This window comes from Mixophyes fleayi, chromosome 2 (genome assembly GCF_038048845.1).
Source record: "Mixophyes fleayi isolate aMixFle1 chromosome 2, aMixFle1.hap1, whole genome shotgun sequence".
Classification (NCBI taxonomy): domain Eukaryota; kingdom Metazoa; phylum Chordata; class Amphibia; order Anura; family Limnodynastidae; genus Mixophyes; species Mixophyes fleayi.
In genome coordinates, this window is record NC_134403.1 from 333,096,887 (window position 1) to 333,110,107 (window position 13,221).

The following is a 13,221-nucleotide window of genomic DNA, read 5'->3' on the forward strand; positions in this document are numbered from 1 at the left end:
TCATCATCACTGACACAGAGACAGACAAACACACAGACTAGGGTTATTTTTGGCTACAGCTAATTAACCTACCGCTATGTTTGGGGAGTGTGGGAGGAAACCCCTGCAAACATCATACAAACTCCACACAGATAAGGATTTGTGGACAAATGTAGTCAATTATAACACCAGTTATTTCATACACATTCAGCTTGGTATTACAGTCTTGCATATATTAATTTTAGTCTTTTCATGTTACTTTAAAGTAGACAGATGGCAGAACCTTGGAATGTTTTAACAAGCAAATTGTGAGATGCACAAACTTTTTACAGTAAATACCTAAACATAACACTCACATGAACATCATATTGCTATACTGTGCTTCTATCACACTTTTTGCCTGTTTTCATAACACCATTGGGCAGCCTGTGCCCACACCAGGATGCCAGCGAATGACCCAAGGCATTGTCCATTGGCTCACTCTCTTTTGTATCTACCAGGAGCCAATAGAACTTGTTCTCAGTTATTAGAGCTCATAAATATAGTATAATGACACACTGTATTGTTGCTGAAGCTGGAACCACACTATAGCTTATGCTGATGTCATAGGAGTTTCTGGAAAATAAAACTGATCACAGTAATAGAACAGCTTAATATTAACAACCAGTTCTTGGTGACTAGTTTCCATGCACAGGTTTAAAATGTGCTGTTACTGTGAAACCTCTGCTTGTAGAGGGATACCGTCGTTCACAATCAACAGATTCCAGTGTGTAAAGAAAGAGAACACAGGTGGACATGATCCGATGGGAATATGAGATTTATCCAACCCATGCTTTTCTCAAGCTCAGGTACAATTAATAGGGTGTGTGGACATTTTATTTTCATACATTTCAATAGGTATATGCTTTTGACAGCATCTGGCTTTTACAAAGGGTGTTTTGCAGCTTTGGTTTGGAACATGGATAGTTAGGGGTCAAGAATCACTTGTTGAAAGACAGAATTTTTTCGTGCATCTGGGGCCACCTTCATCCTATATGGTACCTTATGGTGAAGCAAGTCATTCAAGGATGATGTTTTTTATTATATTTATGCTGTATTTTTCTAGTACTGGAGCTACACTGGGCACCCAATTACACATGTATGCGAAGAAAGAACACCAAAATAATCTCACAGATTACTAGGTTTGTTTGTTTTTGGGTTTTTTTTGGGGGGGGGTTAGGACCTTTTATATTTGTCCAAAAAAAAAATCAATTGACAGTTTCAAAGATGATAGGAAACATACAGGCAAAAGAAACAAGCCATAGGATGAGTAAAAGGTACAAAAGAGAAGACTCCTCTATACAGAATAGAATAGTAAATAATATATCTAGAGCCTGTGCATATGACTGGCTTTGGTAGAGAAGGCATATTCAAAGAATAACAGGGTATGTAAGAGCATGAATCAATCATTGTAGTTTAAGAAATTCAATAAAAGGTGTAATATTTTAGGAAAATTAATTTATTTCTATTGTATACAGCAGTCACCACAAACAAATACCAGATGTGACAGGTTAAATAGTAAAGCCTATAATTACTGCTGCCAAATATGTTGTTTTAAGATATGGATTTATAATTATATTAAAGTGCTGTTTTAATACTATTTTGATTCTAACTATAGGGCCTATTTATGAAGCCCTAAACCATGCGGAAACTGATTTTTCCGCATGGTTTAGGAATTTTTTATTAACTTTTCTTTTAATAAAAGCTTAACGCAGGATATATCGTAGATATCTCCTGCATTTGGCAAATTACCGTATTAAAACGTACTCCCCATAATACTCAAGAATGGCTGCGGTCTGGGCAATTTTTATAAAGCTTTCGTGCCTGAGCCCAATTGTCATCATCAGCTATTTATATAGCACCACTACTTCAGCAGCGCTGTACAGAGAACTCGCATCAGTCCCTGCCCCATTGGAGCTTACAGTCTAAATTCCCTAACGCACAGAGAGAGAGAGAGAGAGACTAAGGTTAATTTTAATAGCAGCCAAATAATCTACTGGTATGTTTTTGGAGTGTGGAAGGAAACACACAAACACTTGGAAAACATACAAACTCCACACATGGTTGGGAATCGAACTCATGACCCCAGTGCTGTGAGGCAGAAGTGCTAACCACTAAGCCTCTGTGCTGCCCAATGGCAGATGTCATCATTGCATTCTATGGGTAAACCATCGCAGGAGAGGGAACTTCAGATCCCTTTCCGGCAGCGTTGCTCCTGTCTCCTGCGCTGTTATCTGAAAATGGCTTTAGGGAACAAAAAATAATCGCTGCGACAGCCTCCTATCGGAAGCACTGTCCCAACATGACTTTATTAGTAAATTGCCCAGAAGGGTCATCTGTCATCGTTGTGATGACAGATGATACTTTGTGGGCCAAAATTCCGGCAATTATTAAAGAGGCCCCTATCTCTTTATGTTTTCATGAAACCAATTACATTTGGGCAACATTTTTAAGTGGGTTAAAATTAGTATCATTCTGGTATTTCATCTTATATGTCCTCTTGCCACCTCAAAACCAATCTTTCCAAAACTGAGATAATCTTTCACCCATTCAATAAAAGCTACATACCTGGCATCTGTTTCTGTAGACAACATGACAATAAACCCTACCCTTCATGCTTGCTGCCTATATGTCATCTTTGACTCAGACTTGTCCTTTGTTCCCCACATCCAATGCATCTAAGAAACGGCTCCATGAATTGAAGACCATGTAAAAACTTGAATTCATGCACTCATACCCTCTAGCGTTGACTATTGCAATTCTTTTGTTACTGGACTTTCACCCCTACAATACATTTTGAATGCACTGCCTAAACTAATTTTCCTCCCATATTCTTCTACTGCTGCTCTTCTTTGCCAGTCCCAGCATTGGTTACCTGTACTTTACTGAATTGGATATAAAATACTTATACTAGCAAATTATGGTTGCTGGCATCCACTCCAAGAAATAATTCTACTGTTTGGCATCAAATTTTGGACCTTGGACCAACAATTTATTTGTTTACTTGTACAAGGCTACTCGTTTCTTTCTTTCTTCACTAAACTACAAAACCATTAATAAAACTGCACCAATATACATCACTTCCCTCAAAATATATCCTAATGTGACCGACTGCTCTGCACTGTCCTAGATCTGCTCCACTCATCCACACTCATTACCTGCTCCCATTTACAAGTATGGAACGACCTCCCTTATACAACTACATTTTCTCCTAGGCTCCAAACTTTCAAGTGTTCCCTAAAAACACACATCTTCAGGCAAGCTTATCAAGTTCCCGAACCACCTTCATAACCTCCTTCAGATATCCTACCAGATTACCACCCCTCTACACGGTTAATGTAAAATGTATTATTAACCTTTATTTATAAGGCGCCACAAGGCTTCCACAGCGCGGCATATATTACACACAATAGACCTTCCAGAGTAAACAGCACAGAACAATAAAAAAGTACTACCAAGGCTCAAAAGGCTCTAAGCAAGACCAGTATCAATGTAGCTGCAGCAGAAGTAATAAGAATTGAGACAGGAGGGAAGAGGGTCCTGCTCGTAAGAGCTTAAATACTAGAGGGAGGGGAAACAGACAGCAGACACACAAGGAAGTCAGTGGAGGGGATCAGGTGCAAGAGGAGTGCGTAGAGGGACAGGGGAAGAGGGAGATGAGAAGAACAAGCATGGAGAAGGTTAGGTGGATGGCTGGTAGGCTTTGAGGAACAGATGAGTTTTAAGTGCCCGTTTGAAGGTGCACAGGTTAGGGGACAGTCGGCTAGAGAGAGGGAGGTCATTCCAATGGATGGGGGCAGCCTGGGAGATATTTTGAATTCTGGCGTGGGATGAGGTGATGGTTATTGGCCGATCACAGGGAACGGGCAGGAGTGTGATTGGAGATATAAGGGGCAGTGGAGTGGGAGGGGGCCTTGTATGTGAAGATGAGGAGTTTGAAAAGGATTCTGCAAGGGAAAGGGAAACAGAGGAAGAGCGGCGTGAAAAGAAGTCTCGTAGCCGAGTTGAGTATAGAATGGAGGGGAGCAAGGTGGGAGCAGGGGAAGGCCGCTGAGAAGGTTACAATAATTAAGACGGGAAATGATGAGTGTGTGAATAATGGATTTGGTGGCATCCTGAGAAAGGAAGGTCCGGATACAGATAATGTTACGTTTAATTCCCTTTGCAGTCTAGTTGGACCATTATGTAATGTGTGGCACTTAAACTCAAGCATCAAACTAATATTTTCCTATAAATAGTAAGCTTGAGAACAGAGTTCTATTACCTGCTTATCTGCCTGTTATTATCCAGTCTTATGTTCCCAACTGTAATACGCTGCAGAGTATGTCGCTTCTTTATGTTTAGGTGATATAAATATTTTATTCAGATTACTAATTTTATGTACCAACCCCAACAATCAAAACTGTAATATAGTTAGACATTGATATAATCTCAAACGTTTAAAATCTTAGGCTTCTCCGACTATGAATATTTTCAAACAGCATTGCCATCAGACCTTTTATATTACCTTCCATCTCCTTTCATATTTTTATATTTTAGATGTTTTAGTTATTGATATTTCATTTCCTGATTTTATTTTTGTGCGGGAATGTTAAGGGAAAAAAAATATTCATTGTTTTTTAGAAGGGGGTCCATTTTAAAAAAATTTTAATAGTGATTGTGGTGTGAATACGCCTTGAATACTTACCAAAAACATCAAGCGTTCTGATTACTATGAGCAAATTTGGCAATTTACTTTTTTACCATGGTAAATCTACATTTTTTTTTTATACTGGGTAAAAATGTCTAGAAACATATTTTTATGTCTACGTTGTTAGCACTTCTACCTCACACCACTGGGGTCATGAGTTCAATTCCCGACCATGGCCTTATCTGTGTGGAGTTTGTATGTTCTCCCCATGTTTGTGTGGGTTTCCTCCGGGTGCTCCGGTTTCCTCCCACATTCCAAAAACATACAAGCAGGTAAATTGGCTGCTATCAAATTTACCCTAATCTCTCTCTCTGTCTGTCTGTCTGTGTGTATGTTAGGGAATTTAGACTGTAAGCTCCAATGGGGCAGGGACTGATGTGAATGAGTATTCTGTACAGCGCTGCGGAATTAGTGGCGCTATAAAAAAAATAAATGATGATGATGACTGTACCTGCCAATTTCGGACAGTTGTCACCTGGGTAACTATTACACAAACGTGTGAATTTTACAATGGATCAACCTCTATTTCAGATTCAGACATAGGCATTCATTGTGGCATTCCTATAGTACATAATACTCAGATCCAAGTTATAGCAGGGTCAGGTAACATATGATAGTGGCAATAGACAGCATTGTGCATGGAATTACTCCTGTGTTATCTACAGAACATATAATTAAGTACATGCAGGGTCTGAGTCCTGCACGACCTGGCTGCAGCTGCAGCTGTGGAACCTTGTTCTGCTTCCCTTGTTTCCAGCCGTCATGTGTTTGTAAGAGCACTCTGTTCCGCGATGCTGGCTGTCGCGGTGGTGGTGGTGATATCGCTGCTGTGGTATGCCTGCAGCCGCTGGAGGGACGCTCTGTGTGACCGGGCAGTGGGTCTGCTCCCGGGGGTCAGGGCTCCGCTGCTGCTCATCGCTCACCCAGATGACGAGTGCATGTTTTTTGCCCCGTCTATCCTCGGCCTGCTGCAGGAACAGCGCCCCCTGTCTGTGCTCTGCTGCACCACAGGTATGCACACAGGAGCTGGGCACCTGGTGCTGGAGTTTGGGGTGTATTATGGGTGTCGGCAACACCCGCCTTGATGAACACTCATCATCTTATTCTTTTCTTATTTCCTCTCCAACAAGACATAGAAGTTTCCATATGTTTAATGCACAATATTACTTTGCTCAAATAGTTAACCATATTTTTTTTAAGCGTCAGCTCCACAGTTCAGTATATATTATTCTAAATATCAGTTAAATGGCATGGCCAGAATACCATTTTAGAAGAAATCTGATATTTATCCTAACTCTAGTATATTTATGATAGTGTAGTCTTAGTTGTTTTGGTGTAAAAGTTCTATTTAGTTTATTTTTTTCTTGTGCCATCATGTTTACCAACCATCATGCATTATTTTCTTTATCCTGACCCTGGAACAAGTTTTCAGTGCTGTAGTCACAGGTGTGCAAGAACGTAGCTGTGACACACGTAGTAATGTTGCTTTAAGGCAGAGAATAAGTGTTCTGATCACGGTATACCGTAAAAGTCTTTCTTTAAGGCAGAACCGTAACTAAGAATTCTAGCGCCTGGGGCGAGAAAGAGAAATGCCGCCTCCCTAGCCCTCAATTTTAACTAACCTAAAATATTCCTAAATTGCGCCCCCCTTCAGCGTTGCGCCCTGGGCGGTCGCCCCTGTCGTACAGCCCTAGCTACGGACCTGCTTTAAGGCATACTTACCAACTTTTAAAGCCAGCCGTCCGGGAGGGGGTCCGTCGAGGGGGCGTGGTCACGCGGGGATGTGCCGTTAGGCTCCGCCCCTGCCAATCATGAGAAATTCTGGCCAATCGCAGCAGGGGGCAGGACCACGATGCTGCGGTTAGCCCCGCCCCCACCACCTACAACAACGGGGAGACGCTGGATCCGGGATTTTTGCCTGCTCTCCCGAGAGTCCGGGAGAACTGAGAAAAATTCGGGAGTCTCCCGGACATTCCGGGAGAGTAGGCAACTATGCTTTAAGGCCTGGAAATAATTGTCGCCCAATTAAACAGATTGGCAACATTTTTGTGCAGCTAGACTTGCTTTCCAAATTTTTGTTAACAAAAGTCATTTTGAACCTATTGAAAACCACATTTGATTGTGTCTTCTTTTTACAACTAAGATCACTTTTATAAATGTACCTTACAGTGGTACAGTGCAAAGAGAGTGCTCTCAAAATGCTACAGCGATCAATGAACACGGTGCCAAATACAGGCGCTGTTTACACAAGCATTATTTTTCTCTCGCTGCGCTTGCCACTATTGGTCATTTAACTAGCGCTTGTGTTTTGCACAGGGATCAGTGATCATGAATCGTTACTGAGTTTGAGAATGAATGAGCCCTTAGAGAACAAATAAAGTCACTGTTTAACATTAAAACACATCACAGGCTTTGTATTACTGATCTACATAAATAGCACATGAAATAATTGGAGGACATACTTAAACAATCATGCCCATCATCCTCCTGTTAAACCTTCTGCAGCAGTTTGTGACGTTAGGTATTATTATTATAATTACCATTTATTTATATAGCACCACTAATTGCGCAGCGCTGTACAGAGAACTCACTCACATCAGTCCCTGCCCCATTGGGGCTTACAGTCTAAATTCCCTAACATACACACACACACACATGGGTCAATTTTTGTTAGCAGCCAATTAACCTACCAGTATGTATCTGGAGTGTGGGAGGAAAACGGAGCACCCGGAGGAAACCCACGCAAACACGGGGAGAACATACAAACTCCTCACAGATAAGGCCATGGCCGGGAATTTAACTCATGACCCCAGTGCTGTAAGGCAAAAGTGCTAACCACTTAGCCACTGTGCTGCCATATAACACTATTGGCCTGATTCATCAAGGCACGCATGCTGCGCACAACCTGCGTTTGGTATTAAATGCACATATTTAGGCTTTGTGCACGCTCAAATTCATCAAGGCACAGATCTGAAGATACGTGCACTGTTGAATTCAGGTGTATATCTGCTGTGCTCTACTACACAAGACACTGCATGATACGTCCAATACCTATGTGGTTTATAAATTCGCAAAATAACGCAGAGAAAAGAAATATATATTGAATTACTGTCACCTGTTCATAATATAACCACTAATGATAAAACAGTAAAAAAAAAAGTGTTTCCCCCCTCCCTCATGAAATGCATTTTTTAGGATGTTCTTAATGTCTACTGAACATAAAATACATTTTTACAGTTGCTTGTGATCGCAAACACATATAGCATTCATACGAGACTGACATCACTACTGCTCAGGACTCAGACTATCCCTTTAGCTGGAGCATGAGATACAGCATAAAAGCAAGTAACTTTGCGATGCCCAGGGCTTCACTCAGACGTGGCTGCGTACACTGGAGTTTGGCAGGCCCTTACTGTACATTGACTAAACTACGACCAAACACCCCTTCCGTGCCCCGTTCACTCTTCAAAATCGTAGACTGCAGTAAGTGTCCTTTGCGTATAAACACGGAGCAGACAGGGCTGTGTTTACTGACGTATGTCCCAGTTCAGGACATGTGCAGAGTGATTTTGTGTATGGTACGCTGAAAATCGGCAGATATGTGCCTTAATGAATCAGGACCTATGTGTTTTTATATTTTGTGGTTTATAAATGGCCTTTAGTGTCTTCACAATGTGGGAAAGACTACAGTTGTCTTTAATGGAGATGGGAGGTAATAATTTACAAGTTATTGTGGAATTTTAGGTTAGTACTGAACAATATTGCACCTTTATGGTTCTTATCAGAAGACTTTTCAATGTTTCTGTTTATGGATTCTTTCATTGCTGGACATGAAATCGGTTCACCCTCCGTTTAAACTGTTGGTGTGTTTATTCTTGTGAGCACATGGGATACCGCAGCTTAAACATGAGATGAGGGATCGTAAAACCCTTTTGAAAAGAGAAAGTCTGCACTTCTTTTTTAAGTTCACAGAAAAATGATAGACCATAGTCGTAGCCTGTCTTATTTTTTGACATTTATGGTCTATCATCTGTTTCTAAGCATATATACATATTTGATCATCATATCAGTGTGCCTTATTTAATGCAACAGAGTTCCAAAGTGTCCCTCATTTCGTATATATAGCCAATTAAACTATTCAAGACACAAACAAACTATATATTGACCCTGAGGCTTGTTATGCTGGGCACATTACTCTATATAGTGTGCATGGGACTGTAGGTTTTCGTTACCAGGCTGTTATGCTGAGAATGAGGCTGTATGTAGTCGGATAATGTTTTGCGTGTTTTGTTTTATTACCAGACTTTGCAAAGTGCTATTTTCCCCTCTATCCATGTATGGTATTTCTGAATATTTCAACACCATTATCATCATCATCACCATTTATTTATATAGCGCCACTGATTCTGCAGCGCTGTACAAAGAACTCACTCACATCAGTCCCTGCCCCATTGGGGCTTACAGTCTAAATTCCCTAATATACACACACACTAGGGTCAGTTTGTTAGCAGCCAAATAACCTATTGTAAGATACACATTATTTTAATAAATCTCCGTATGTTGCATTATAACCTGTGTTTGAGAATAACATAAAACTCGCCCCCAAATTTATATTGTTTTTTTCCATTGATTTCTGCACAATCAATGCTGTTCTAACTACTTTTCTATATTAAAAACAGGGAATGGTTGTTACCCATATTGCAATATATGTTAAGCTGACCGACTCACGCCAAAGTCATATATATATATATATATATATATATATATATATATATATATATATATATATATATGTTTCAGCTCATTAACAGAAAGCTGTTGTCAGCCACATTTAAGCTGGGTACACACCCATGCAATCTTCGTGTAGATCACACGATCCATGACCGTTTGTTCAGATATTTCAAGAGTGTGTACGTTCCCACGATCATATTTTATCTGGCCAAAACACATCGCATCTGTTGCCAAAACACATCGCATCTGTTGATTTTGGTTTTTTAAACGTCCTAAATATCATGATCAACAATGGAACAATGTTGGACACATGCGGAAGTGTGTACACACTTACCACCAACAGTGTACGCACTTACCACCAACAGTGTAGGCACTTGCCCCCACCAGTGTAGGCACTTGCCCCCACCAGTGTAGGCACTTGCCCCCACCAGTGTAGGCACTTGCCCCCACCAGTGTAGGCACTTGCCCCCACCAGTGTAGGCACTTGCCCCCACCAGTGTAGGCACTTGCCCCCACCAGTGTAGGCACTTGCCCCCACCAGTGTAGGCACTTGCCCCCACCAGTGTAGGCACTTATCACCTACAGTGTAGGCACTTGCCCCCACCAGTGTAGGCACTTGCCCCCACCAGTGTAGGCACTTGCCCCCACCAGTGTAGGCACTTGCCCCCACCAGTGTAGGCACTTGCCCCCACCAGTGTAGGCACTTGCCCCCACCAGTGTAGGCACTTGCCCCCACCAGTGTAGGCACTTGCCCCCACCAGTGTAGGCACTTATCACCTACAGTGTAGGCACTTGCCCCCACCAGTGTAGGCACTTATCACCTACAGTGTAGACACTTACCACCTACAGTGTAGACACTTACCCCCAACAGTGTAGGCAGATAGCGCTAGAGTCACGATCTTTCCAGCAGATGGTTATGAGAGATCAAAATTACAGATCTGAAGGTACATTGTGTAGGTGGGTACACATGAATCTGCATGCTCGGGACTTTCAATTGTTGGTGAAATCGTTACAGAACTTGCATCTGAAGTAAGATTGCATAGACATGTACCCAGCTTTAGTGTTTCTTATCTTTAAAATCTGCTTTATTATGAATGTTTACCCTCTCGCCTTCCCTAGACTATTGTTTATATTTTCAGCTCCTATACATTACACTAAGATTAGCCTATCGCCTGTTGGGTGAATGGTGTAAGACTGTTCACATTTATAAAAGTACATAATATTTACAGGTATAGGAAATTTACAAGAACACAGGAAATAATTAACTCCTATATAATATCTATAATGTATAAAAATAATCTTGTTAAATGGCATTACCATTACTATACTGGTGCTAGTATTTAGTACAGTTTCAGTGATTATTATCTTTTTCCCAGAATTCCTTTATTTCTTCCCAGAACTTTGTCTTGTGATTGGTCCCTCTCCCCACAAGTGTACAGCCAGGACGTGAGACAACAGAGGAGCCCCAGGGAATGGGGCTCTATGGAAAATAATTTCCAAGTTGATAGTGCGCCTCCCTGGGACTATATAATTTTTTGTATTATTGAAAGTGCTGTAACCCATAGCAACCGATCAGCAATTAGCATTAATAAAGTCTCCTGCAATTTAAAAATAAAAAGCACATTTGTGGTTGCTATGCGTTACTGTGTATTTGGTCTTAGTTACATTTTGTGTGTCTGAGGCAAAGTATTGCTTTGCAAACAGTGTTAGAAATGATTTACATATCTAAGCTGAAACTTGTAATAATAGGGAAGATTGTGTAGAACAGAAAGCAAACCGTAGGGTTAATATATTTATTTTTCGTAGGCAATTACTACAATCAAGGAGAGATTCGTAAGAAAGAGCTGATTCAGAGCTGTGCTGTTTTAGGAGTCCCTATTTCCAATGTTACGCTTATTGACCACAGGTAACTAATTTAACACCAGTATGATATTTAAGAGTTATGCTGAACTGTCCTGCAAAGTTTGGGGTTGAAGCTTATTGTTGTGTCAGTAAGCGGTACATCAATATGATTAAATGTATCAACCACAAATGATAACAAAAGGGACATAGCAAAACCTCTCTTACTTCTTTCCTTCCTTATTTATTTCCTTATTTATCTTAGCTGTTTATAGTTCAGTTTCTTATTTTACAAATACGTCCTTCTTGGTGTCTAATGGAGAAGGTTGATTAAAAGTAAGACAACTGTTATACGCCAGAGATTCTAAAATCGTTTCTTTACATCTGAATACATATACCAGTTTCCTAGTTTGTACATTTTTTTGGTTCAATAAGAGCAGATGAACTGGATCTGACATCATTTTCCTCATTTAGGTGATTTTCTCTCCCATACAATTGATTCTGATCTTATTTGAATCATGTGTACACACCTGCACAATTTTACCTTCAGATCTGTGCTCTACATCTGTCATAACCAACTGCTGGAAAGATCGTCACTCTGTAATTTTTATGGAGATCTTGCGATGTGTTCTACTATAACCAATATAAATGACATAACCTTGATATAAATTAAGTACTTAGTTTGCATTATTTTATCAGTAAACTGGAACTATTCATTAAATGTTCAGCAAAATTATCCAGTTATATTCCATTGCAATTCTTCTTAAAAAAATTATATAGTATCATGAAGTTGTCATTCTGATTGCTAATAGCAGATTGATTCTAAGGGCTAGATTTACTAAACTGCGGGTTTGAAAAAGTGGAGATGTTGCCTATAGCAACCAATCAGATTCTAGCTGTCACTTTGTAGAATGTAGTAAATAAATGACAGCTAGAACCTGATTGGTTGCTATAGGCAACATCTCCACTTTTTCAAACCCTCAGTTTAGTAAATATACCCCCAAGAGTAAAGCTGGGTACACACTACAGAAAATTTCTTCTGATGCAACATCTGTAACGATTTTACCAACGACTTAAAGTCCTGATCAGCATGCCGATTCATGTGTACACACAAGATTTACCTTCAGATCTGTGCTCTTCATCTGTCATAACCATCTGCTGAAAAGATTGTGGCTTTGTGACCTCCATAGAGATCTGCCTACACTGCTGGTAGTGAGTGCATGCACACAGCAGAATTTGCCTGACATCGTTCCATCATTTACAGAGATTTTTAGTCTAGTTAGAAATCAAATGAAATGATAGATGTGCTTTGGTATGATAACACATGATCATGGAAGAGTACACACTAATGCGATATCGGACCTAACAATCGATACTCGTGTGATTGGCCTGATAATTGGGTGAACAACCTGTAGTGTGTACCCAGCTTTACTCTCCCATAGTGCTTGTTTACTGCATATAGATTAGCTCCCTTTCCAAAGCGTTTCAGATGATGATTTAGAGGAGGCAGGTCACAATTATAATCCTGTGGTACAATCTGAATGGATAAATCCTAGTGAGGGCCTCACACTCACAATTGGGAAGAGGACTGCGTTATTTAGTTTAGAGTATATTTATATTGTTACTGGCTGCATTCACCACGGCAGCTTAACGCTGACTTGCATTGATTATTTGCAGCTGAAATTAATAGTAGGAGCTGAGAGCTGTGAACTAGAAGGGAGAGGGACACATGCAGGCCCTGAAAACATAATTTAGAGCTAAATTCCATTTTATCCAGTGGCTGTTTTGAGTTCTGTTGAATTTGCAAATTGTTGTTTTCTTGTTTGATGCTGTAAATTTGATATTAGAACTTAGATTAACTTAATTTAAGTCCGAATTGCAGTCTTCGGGTGAACCGTCTTTGCCAAATGTTGGATCATTGTAACATGTTTTTTGAAACACAT

General features: G+C 40.3%; 1 protein-coding gene across 2 annotated transcripts in view; it reads left to right on the forward strand.

The window, feature by feature from the left end:
• The first annotated feature begins 5,450 nt into the window (after window positions 1-5,450).
• PIGL (phosphatidylinositol glycan anchor biosynthesis class L) overlaps window positions 5,451-13,221 on the forward strand; it is a 130,326-nt gene continuing 122,555 nt past the window's right edge. The window contains exons 1-2 of one of the 2 annotated variants that reach the window (XM_075196935.1): window positions 5,451-5,719; window positions 11,246-11,345. In XM_075196935.1, coding sequence (XP_075053036.1) covers window positions 5,500-5,719; window positions 11,246-11,345 — 320 coding nt within the window. In that variant the 5' untranslated portion in view covers window positions 5,451-5,499. The remainder of the gene's footprint in view (window positions 5,720-11,245; window positions 11,346-13,221) is intronic. The other variant, XM_075196934.1, reaches the window with a different exon arrangement.